Source organism: Molothrus ater, chromosome 2, assembly GCF_012460135.2.
Source record: "Molothrus ater isolate BHLD 08-10-18 breed brown headed cowbird chromosome 2, BPBGC_Mater_1.1, whole genome shotgun sequence".
Lineage (NCBI taxonomy): Eukaryota > Metazoa > Chordata > Aves > Passeriformes > Icteridae > Molothrus > Molothrus ater.
In genome coordinates this window covers 63,982,291-63,992,728 of record NC_050479.2, presented here as the reverse complement: position 1 = coordinate 63,992,728, position 10,438 = coordinate 63,982,291, and the positions used below count along the sequence as shown (strand labels likewise).

The window sequence follows — 10,438 nt, the reverse complement described above, 5'->3', positions numbered from 1 at the left end:
CTTCCCTCCCTCTTTCCTTCCTTCCCACCCCCGTGACTCACCCGCCGCTCCCGGCGGCAACAAGCCGCCAGCGCCGGAGTTACCGCCCCGGCCCGGCGCTCCCCAGGGGCCGCCCCCCACCCTCCCCGAGCGGGCGGGTCGGGCAGGGCGCTGCCCCTGAGGGACGCGTCACCCCGCAGCCCCCGAAATAGCTCAGCAGGAGGGGCGGCGGCGACAGATCTCTCCCCGTCCGTCCTCCCGTCCCGCCCGCGCTGCCCCTCCGTACCCCCGGCGCCCGGAGCGCACCCCCGGGGCGCGTCCCTGCGAGGACCCGCGCTCCCCGCCCTGCCCCGTGTCCCCCGGCCGGCCCCCCCCCCCCGCCCGGGGCTGCGCCTGCGCGCCCTCGCCGCCCGCGCCCGCTGCGGCCGCCCCGCCCCGCCGATTTGAATATGCTAAGGAGCGGTTATCGGGGCCCTATGGTGGAGCCGGGAGGCGGTCACATGGGACGGGGACGTGTCCTTGAGGGGCGGGGCCGACCTACCCAGGCTGCCTTAAAAACGGGAGGCGAGCGAGGAAGCGCCTCAGTCAGAGCGAGAAAGTGCCGGGGTAGCGGGGCTGCGGCTGCTCCGCCTGAAACTTCTGAGTAACATCAACAGGGGGAGGGGAGGGCGAGCGGCGGTGGAGGAGGAAGGTGGTGGTGGGGGGAAGGTTAGCCAGCAGCGCAGCCCTATCCGCCTCTCCCTCATAAACCAGCCTGTGTTGGGCTGAGCAGGCCCCTCACACAAAGGAGGGCAGGGCAGGCAGGGCTGCCCCCCCTTCCCCCCCGCCTCGGCAGAGGGGCAGCGGGGAGGCGCCCTTCCCCGTGCACAGCACTCACAGCCACTTACTCCTCTCCCGTCCCCCGTCTTCTCTCTCTCCCCCTTCCCCTCACCTCCCCCCACGGTTCTCCCCTCAGCCCCCCGCCCGCTGTCCATGTAGCGTCCGGCCGCCGGCCCCTCCGCACTATGCCCATCTTACTCTTCCTGATAGACACGTCCGCCTCCATGAACCAGCGCACCCATCTGGGCACCACCTATCTGGACATAGCCAAAGGCGCTGTAGAGACTTTCATGAAGGTACTGGGCTCTACCTTGCGAGAGGAGGCGAGAGAGCGAGCGAGAGTGGCTGCGCGGGGAGGGGGCGGCAGGGAGCGGGGGGCTGCCTGGGCTGGGGGCGCGGGGTGAGGGCGGGCGGGAGCGAGCGAGAGAGTGCGTGTGTGTGCGGGGAGGGAGGGGAGGGGAGGGGAGGGCCGGGCCGAGCCGGGGGGCTCCGGCGGCGGCGCCGCCTCTCGGCTCACCCTCTGCTTTGTCCCCCGCGCCGCAGCTCCGAGCCCGGGACCCGGCCAGCAGGGGAGACAGGTACATGCTGGTCACTTTCGAGGAGCCGCCCTACGCTATCAAGGTAACCCCCGCTCACCCCCCCGTCCTCCCCGGCCTCCTTCCGGCCCGTCCGCCCCCCGCCCGCCTCGCCCCGGCTGCCGGCGGTCCGGGGAGCGCGGCACACACGGGCTCCGGCGGCGGCGCTGACATCAACATGGCCGACGCTTTTCCCCTGTGCGGTGTGTGCGAGCAGCAATGAACTGTGGGGGATATTTATTCAACTTGGGAGAAGTGACAGCAACTCCAAGGAGAGTTCGGCTGGGAAGGGGCGAGCCGGGGGAAGGACCGACTTGAGCCCGGAGAGCCCCGGACTCGGAAGGGGACGGCACTTCCCTGGCCCCGCCGCGGCGGGGGGGGACGCGCCGCGCGGGGGAAGGGGGCGGTGGGGTCCACATGACACCGGACGGTGAACCTGTTGGAGGTCGCTGCACAGCGCAGTTGGCTCCCATCTGGGCAGGGCTCTGGGAGGGTGATGTAAATAACTCTAAGGTTTGGGCACCCGTGTCCTCAAAGAAATTTGTCCCGTGGAACAAAGCAAAATGCTCATTTGGTAAACGGGGAGTTCTAAGGATTAAGAGAAGTTCATAATTTCAGGCTTTTTGGAGCAACATCAAATACTAACTTCTGAGGTGTTTTATTATTATTTGTAGTGAGCTGCATGCAGCAGGGGAGGCTCTTTGTAGCCTAACAGGAAAGCAAAACTCATATCTGCAGAATAAATCTTTTCACGTTTCCTTTTGCAGGCTGGCTGGAAGGAAAACCATGCAACGTTTATGAATGAACTGAAAAACCTTCAAGCTGAAGGACTTACGACTCTTGGCCAGTCCCTAAGAACAGCTTTTGATTTATTAAATTTAAATAGATTAGTAACTGGCATAGACAACTATGGGCAGGTAGGTTGACTGTTACTAGGTGGAAAAATCTTAAAACACAAACTTCCTAGAAACAGCAATTAGCTAGTTGTCCAAAGTGGCATCTTCATGGAATATTCAATATGGGGGCTTCTTTAAAAAGTAAGCCGAGCTCGGCTAGCTTGAAGAAATACAGCCAGTGAGTTTGGTACCCAACTTTTTTTGTTCTTTAATTTCAGTCATTGCTCAGTTTTTAAGCTGTGATACAGCCTCCAAGTAGACCTTTTCAGTTAAAATTTTTCCTTTTTTTGTTGAGTCTGTGTTCGGTACCATAGCTGGTGAGACTGATAGGGTTATGAAAACTTAGCTTTCTCCATACAGTGCTGAACAGTTTAGGAGATGAGCCATTTTTCTAACAACACTGTGTGTCCAAAAGTACTGGAGGGAGTGCTTTTTCAAAACGCATTCCTTCCAGTGAGTTTCCACAACATTTCTCTGCGTACATGTATTTTTATGAACCTGCCTGTTGTATCAGAGCCTTGAGAAGCTGTGCTTTTTTAATATCTCTATTTCAGCTATCCTTTAAAACAGGAGTTTTTTGGTGTGCGCCAGCATTGTCATGCTCATTAGTATGAGCTGCTAAAATACAGACATTGTAGGTTAAATGTGTGCCTTAGGACTCAGAGTTCTTTCTGCTGCTGGATCAAAGCCTGGATTTGTTTCACATGAAGGATGCTACTAGTACTTTTCATGTGGGGCATACCAACTTGAATCTCCCCTTATTGTTTGTTATTCTCATGTAATTCTCTGTCCTCTATCTGAGGATTAGTACTTATTACTGCTCTCTGTATTTAACATGGGAATGTGATTGTGAACAAAAGTCCCCCTTCTTCCCTCACAATTTCCCAGTCTAAGCAGAGTTTGTGATAACATGCCATGTGTGTTTATGAAGGAAATTTGTCATGCTGCATGGTATGGCTTTACTGTGAGATGATCAAGTCAGCCTAAACATTTTAAAAATGCCTGTTTAGTGATGAAACTTTAAAAAAGGGCTAGTTCCACACATGAGGTTTTTTCCTATGGTCATCTGATGTCCTCATACATCTGTGTAATTTTCCATTTTTCTGGTGTTTTTGTTTAGTTGCAGGAGCTATATTCTTGAACACTTAACCCCTGTATGCCCATACACAAAATATTGCTCTTTCCCATTGCTAGTGATAATTATTCTAATTAAACCTATGTCAAATAATTTGCTCTAAGTGAGCCAGCTGTGCTCAACTACTCAAGTGGGCAGTTGAGTTGCCATTATTTTTTTGACTCACTAGTAGTGTTCATTACTGCAAGAGCTGCTCTTTTGACTGTGAAGCAAAAGAGCAGCTCTTTTCTTGCCTGATCTGTTTGGGTTGTCTGTCTCTCTGGGCTTGTACCCCCTGTCACTTAAGCACGTTTTTGCTCCATTCCACATGTGGAGCTAGCTGTTGAAGAGGTATTCACAATGTGCAGTCAGGTGACTAAACAGAAATTCTAACTCTTTTTAGCATCTGCAAAAATAGATGACTACTGCAAGTGGCTGGTCATTGCTGCTGAAGTCAAAGGTTCCCATTTTGGCTATTCTAACCAAAATAGCACTTTTTAAAAAATAAATCAAATTCTGCAACATTTAACTGATCCTTCAGCATTTGCAGGATGAGCTCTAGGGCAGGTAATTGTCTTCATCTTCTCATTGGTCTTTAAAACTATGGCTTCGTAGCCTGTCATCATCCTGTTATTCTTGTCTACCACCTAAAATTTAGTCCAGACAAATCAGTGTTTAACCATACATAATATGAGAAACTTAAGAATCCAGGAAAATAAAAGTGGTCAGAATGGTCAGTTGCATTTTAAATGGTTTTCACTCAGAACATAAACTGCTGATTAACTTTTTTCTAAAGCAGCTACAAATATTAACCCTATAAAAGAGTAGTTAGCTGAAATTTAGCAGGCAGATATTTGAAGACTGTGTATATTAGAATAAGAGAAGATAACTTTACAAAAATTAGCAACAATCAGACCATCTTAGGTGTGGTATTATGTGACATAATAAAATCCAAACTTCTTAATCTTCTGTGGGAAATTTCTCTGGCTAAACATCTTTCAACTGTCATGCTTGTATTTTGGTGTATTGACAAACTTCTAAGATACTTGGCCAAGATCCACTTGTTACACAAAAGTGAATTGTAAACCAGACTTTCTTACACATGCTAATGACAAGACATGATACAAGCCTGATGGGATTGTCTGGTTATGTCTCCACCAGTGACATCTTGTACCTCTGCTGAGTGCAAACTGTTGGTTTAAATGGCAGAGTGACTCAGTATACTCCGTTTCTTTCAGAGTTGACCAGAGTTCTCCATCAGCTGACCTTCTGAACAAGAATGATGGCTGAAGGGTCATTCTGGAGTTGGGGAAAATCTGCTTCATATTTCCTTGCTACTTAAATGTTTGGATTTTTATTATGAGTCTTTATCATACTGCATATGCAATGATTGAGTTACCATGTGATCAGCTGATCACAGGATTCACATTTAGATCTTAAAGGACACTGTCAACACACTTAAATTGTCAAAAGCCTGGAAGATTTTTTTCATAAACTAGTTCTGATATAAATGCTCTGATAGGGGCTTTATAAATATTTTGTCTTACTGAGGAGTTGCTAGATCCAATTGTTTTGGAGGCTTTTGTTAAGAAAAAATGATTTTGAAAAGTACACATTTTAAGGTGGCTGTTCCTTTTGCAGCAAGTTCAGATTGGTAATTTCAGTATATTACTGCTTGGATCCAATAGCTTTTTTCCCCTTTAGTATGCTTTGTGGTGATTATAGCAGAAGAATAAATCTTCAAATAGGGTGTCAGCTTTTAGCATTCACTAAAAATAGTGATCCTTTTCACCTTCTGCATTTTTATGGAGAGCTTAGGGAAAAAAAATACAGCATTTGGATGTCTCCAGGAAGAAGTCAGTTTAAACACATTAAATTCAGTAAGAGTTTGTCACATCACACAAAATATTGTACTTCATTAGCCCAGTTTACACTTAGATAATTGACTCCTTATTTTCTCCAGTTCAGCTTTTCCATTATTTCAGGTAGTCTGAAATACCCAGCCTTTTACTGGCAGGTTTTTTGTCCTCTTGAAGTACACTCTCAGCTCTTTTAACTGTGGCTTGTTCAGCAGGACATGACTAGTCACGATTTAACCAAATAGTTTTGAGTATAGCAAATGGCCAGCTTGTTATAGTTCGTAGAAAGGTTAAATACTGATAGATGTTTCTGTGGAAACAGAAAGCATTCAGAATGTAGCTGCCGTTATGGTAGAGTGAAAATGTAAACAAATGGTTGAAATAAACCATCAGCTTCAGTTACTTGCAGTTTGTAGTAAGGTTTTTAAGCCTAAGCACTGAATCTGAGGTAGCTAAAATATGTATCAATGGTGTTTTGATACTCACCTGCCAAAGACCAGCATAGCTCTACCAAAGCTGGAATCTGATGGATGCTTGAAATTGTCCAAACTCTGATTTATTGATACCCTGTGTGTTTCATGTTGCCTGTTATTTGTGAAATGCTGAAGTCTCTTACTGTTTTTTTGGCAGTATAGCATAGAATAAGGTTTGAGAGGATAAAATACACTTAACTGAATGGATTTCAAAGTATTTTTAATATTTTTTCAGGGTGAGATTGCTTTATTACTGTATATAGGAAGTGCTTTTCAATAATATAAGCTTTTTATGAGTTTTTAAAATCTCACTGGAGTATCTTGCACGTTTTTCAGCAGCATTACTACTGCTATGAGATGAGTTTAACTTTTAAATGAATCTAATGTAACAAAAGCACATGCTAACTTAGTTGCTCTGAAACAGAAAAGTCAATGTGTCTAATACAAATGGATTTAGACTAGGCATTTTTCATTCACACTGATGAATAAGATGCTGCCTGGATTTAGATTAGCACAAGAAACACCGGGTGGCTTACTAGGCTGTGTACAGTCCTGGTGAAAGCCTTTTATTCTGTAGTGTATATCACATATGAGCAGAAGCATAACTAGAATCTTCTGAGGAAAAAACTGAAATCCAAATAAAATTCAACTGATAAAGCATATTTTGGGAACTTAAGAATATACTCGGAGCTGGAAGTTGGAAGGTATCGAGCATATGGCATTGTTTTTAAATAAGTTTTTTCGAAGTGTTGTGGTCATGCCAGGTATGACCATCAAAGAACACAATCTTAGGTTAACTGCCACTTGATAGTTCTTAGTATAGGTTTAGATCAATTTACAGCTACAGTGCTGAATTGCTGATGTGTTCCCACAGTAAAACTTGGCATTGGTCTGTAGAGTTCAGGGTGGTTTGCCACAATGGCATAAATACTGTAGTACCAACTACAGTAAACAGTGTACCTAGGAGGTAATGTCTAATCATACTTGTAGACACAAGACAGCTTTAAGTCACACATTCTAGGCTGACTGCTTGCGTATATACTTGTCTAGAATCTCCTGAGCTTATAAAACCACAAAAAAAGTTAAAGAAATACTGTTCTCTAACATGGACTACATTATGCTTCTGCAGTGATATGTTCTGTTTTCTTTAAATTGTGGAGCAGTTTTATTTTCCTGAGAGACTTTTTAGGATTGTTACTGGATTTTGTTACTCTCAAAAGTCAAAATACTTTGAAGTATGGCTTTTGTCTTGGTATTTTGGGATCATAATGCACTGCACTGAAATGGCCTATGCTGCATGTGCCTCCAAATTTGGAACCAAAGTTTAGGTTAGCGTTTCCTGCTTTGTCATGCTGGCACAGTTGCACATGCAGTTTGCTTCTCATGTTGGTAGAGGCAGAGATTTACACTTCCAGAGTAGCTCTCCTGGTCTCTTTTTTTTTCCCCCCTCGCCCAAGAAAACCAAATAGGAGAATTTCAGACAGTAGTAAACCAAATAGGAGAATTTCAGACAGTAGTAAACCAAATAGGAGAATGTCAGACAGTAGTAAACAACATCGTAAGTGTAATAATGGCAGAAATATGAGAGGCTTTCTCACAGTCTCATATTTTCTGTGGAATGGCAATGGATTTAACATGAACCTGTATGCCTGCTGATGTCAAATACCTGTATGCGAAGTGCTGGTAAAAATGAATCCTTCTCATCTGCTGTGTGATGAAATGAAGCATATTGGTTTGAACTTACACCTTTTAGACCATAACCTTTAAACATACTGTCCTTGTTTTAGAACACCCTCTAGTGAGAGCTACAGCAGGCACTGTTAGGGTGGTTTTTTCACATTGTGATGTGGAACTGCTTGCCCTTTAGCACTCCCAGCACAGCAATGTTCAGCAAAAGTCTTAAATGTTTTTAAAATCACTTGTCTAGTTCCAATCCAGTACGTTTTTAAAGAATTTGAACCTTTCATGAAGTACTTCATTTTTTCCAGTGAAAACATTTTCATCAATCTGTTCCAGTAGCAGAAAGAGGATACTTCAAACAAATGTGATTTGGAAGGGGCGGTGCCATAACACGTTCATTCATAATTTATTTGCATACACTGTGCATTTTGTCCAGCTACATTGAACAAATACAGAATATGTCACTGGACTCACATAGAGCACTGATGGTGTTTTCTGATGCTCAGTAAATACAGAATGAGTGAAAAGTGGACATCTCTATTGCAACAGTTCTGCCCTCCCAGCTTTGAATCCCTGAATGCCATCTTGATTGTGTACATCTTCTGTAAGGCATACTCAGCCTAGATCTCTGCTCTGGAACTTGTGGCCTCTCATGGGTTCATAGTTGCACTAGCCTTGCTTCAAGTTGTGTGACTTCATGTAGTAAAATAAATCAGTGTTTGATAGTGAGATTAATAAACTGGACTGAACTCTGGTGGTTCAAAATTGGTTTAGAACAGCTAAGTTGCTCCTGCTGTTGTGGTGGTAAACTCCAGGAAGGAATTGTGGGGGAGTCTTTGGGAAGTTATTCTGAAGAATTGCTCTGTGTTCATAGGTCAATAAGCTACTTTTAGTCAGCTTATCAGTACTCTGGATTATTAACCCCCTAATTTGTGGGGAGATTTTTGTAAACAAGTCTGTCTCTTCTTCTTGGTGGTGTGTATTTTGGTTATGTTTTTTCCCTCTAATTAGTGTGTGGGCAACTGTAGGATTTGTTACCCTTCTCCAGCATATGGAGGATAGAGGCCTGACTTAGTCTGAATTGCACTGACTGAGCCAGAACCAGCTGTGTAAGGTCATTGCTGTGAAGCAGAAAGGCTTCTCTAATCAGGGACTTGATCCAGGGCTTGGCAAGGTCAGGTTTTTTTTGGAATAAAACATTCAGAAATATTTTTAGGAAATAAAACCAAAATCATCTTAAACTCAGAGTAATTGGACCTGACTTTAAGGTTATGTTTGGTATGGATTGTGTTAATTTATTTTTCTTAGAAAAAGTTTATAAAGGCTCAAATAGAACCTATTTTTAGCAGCTCATTGCTATGCTCACTCAAATAACTCCAAAAACTCCTGTAACTTATTGGCTGATTATCCAATTTCAGATGATTCCAGTAGTGATGCATTTATTAATCTGTAACTAACTGATAAGGTGCATCTTTTTCTCTAAGTTGCCTTAAAAATAAGATAAAAGTTGTGATTGCAGTTGATTTTGCTGCTTAGGTAAATCATTTAATTTCATTTAAGAAAAAGTTAAAGTTCTTCACCTTCTGGCATTATACATCTGTCACATCAGTACTTAAATGTTTCAAATGTTAGTGGCATTTTGTGCTTCATTTTAATGAGGTTTTTCACTGTTTAGTTACTTGCTGGAATTCATTATGTATAAAATCCCTGTTCTATGCATGTTTTGGGTTTTTTTAACTGTGATGTAACTGTGAAAGATTGAAGGACTGAATTGTTTTTGAAACTTACCAAGGAGCTAATCTAAATTGGAACACTTACTAGTTAATCAAGAAATTATCACTTATATAATGTGATATTTAAAACTCAATTAGATCTGTTCTTAAATGAAAGAAAGAGGACAAACCTATATATTAACCTGTGATTTTTGAAACTGTGACTTACTAATGTTGGGACCTCTCTGATTTAGGCACATGAAAGTATCTTGAGGTTTTAAGTTTGAGGTCTTAGTAAATCTGCTATGTATTCATCATTCCTTTCTTGTTCAACATGAACAGAGTCTTAAACTGCTTCCTTAACACATGCCTTCTGTTTTCACATGTGTATTATTCAGTATGGAGATTGTGTATTCCAAAATTGCATTGAAACTCATTTTCAGGCTGCTTTGAGTTGCCTCTTTTGTTTTCTTGCTGTTAGTTTTGGTTTTGTTCTTGGCACAAACTTTCTGAGGGAGTTCCAAAACGACTGAAGTTGTGCAATTAAATAGTCTTTAAGCAGTTCATTCGGTGCCAGACTTGGAAACTCAACGTGTAAAGTTATGAGCATCTATAAAAATGATACTAAGCACAGTGAATTTTCTTGTGGCATGTTTCAGGATGGATATGCAATGAAATCATTACCTATAGAACACAAACATGCAATCTTTAGCAGAGCAAGCGGTTGATGTAAGATTCTGTGACTTCGTTTTTGAAAATGGGTTTGTTGTCTCTTTTGCAATTCAGATAGGTGTTTTGTCTCTAGCATTTCAAATTACAGCAGTGATACCTGACTGGATCTTTGGTTTTTGCTGTTTAGCTTTCCTTGGACATGGCTAGTTTAAGGTGATGTGTTTGGAGGTTCAGTAGTTAATTGAAGTAATAAATGGCTATTTTAAAAAAGATTTTTTTGAGATAATACCTAGGTCAAAAATAACAAGGAGCAAATGACTTGCTTTTGTTCCATTTATTTTTCTCAATATCCTCAATTTCCTTTTCTTAAATGGAACTTAGGTAGCCTGTGTTACAGACATAATGGTTGTTTCAAGAATTCTTCCTTAGTTCTGTAACTGATGTGCTGAGGAGTTTGATCTCTGGCTCAGCCTTAGGAAAAGTCTGCTGTTACAATTGCTTTGCAAGTCTTTTGCTAACTGATTTTTCTTTAAATTTCTTTTTATTTAAGTCTATAACTTAATTTGTTCCTGGTTGCCTGATGCAGAAAGCTTCATGCCACCAAACAGTGGTATGTACAAACACTGTGTGAGCAAAAATTATTTCATTTACTCCTAATC

The 10,438-nt window shown here is 43.0% G+C and overlaps 1 protein-coding gene across 2 annotated transcripts in view; it reads left to right on the top strand.

The window, feature by feature from the left end:
• The first annotated feature begins 691 nt into the window (after positions 1-691).
• The window catches only part of INTS6 (integrator complex subunit 6), a 38,848-nt gene continuing 29,101 nt past the window's right edge, over positions 692-10,438 (top strand). Inside the window, exons 1-3 of one of the 2 annotated variants that reach the window (XM_036407003.2) lie at positions 692-1,094; positions 1,342-1,419; positions 2,141-2,290. In XM_036407003.2, the coding sequence (XP_036262896.1) occupies positions 984-1,094; positions 1,342-1,419; positions 2,141-2,290 (339 nt within the window). In that variant the 5' untranslated portion in view covers positions 692-983. The remainder of the gene's footprint in view (positions 1,095-1,341; positions 1,420-2,140; positions 2,291-10,438) is intronic. The other variant, XM_036407010.2, reaches the window with a different exon arrangement.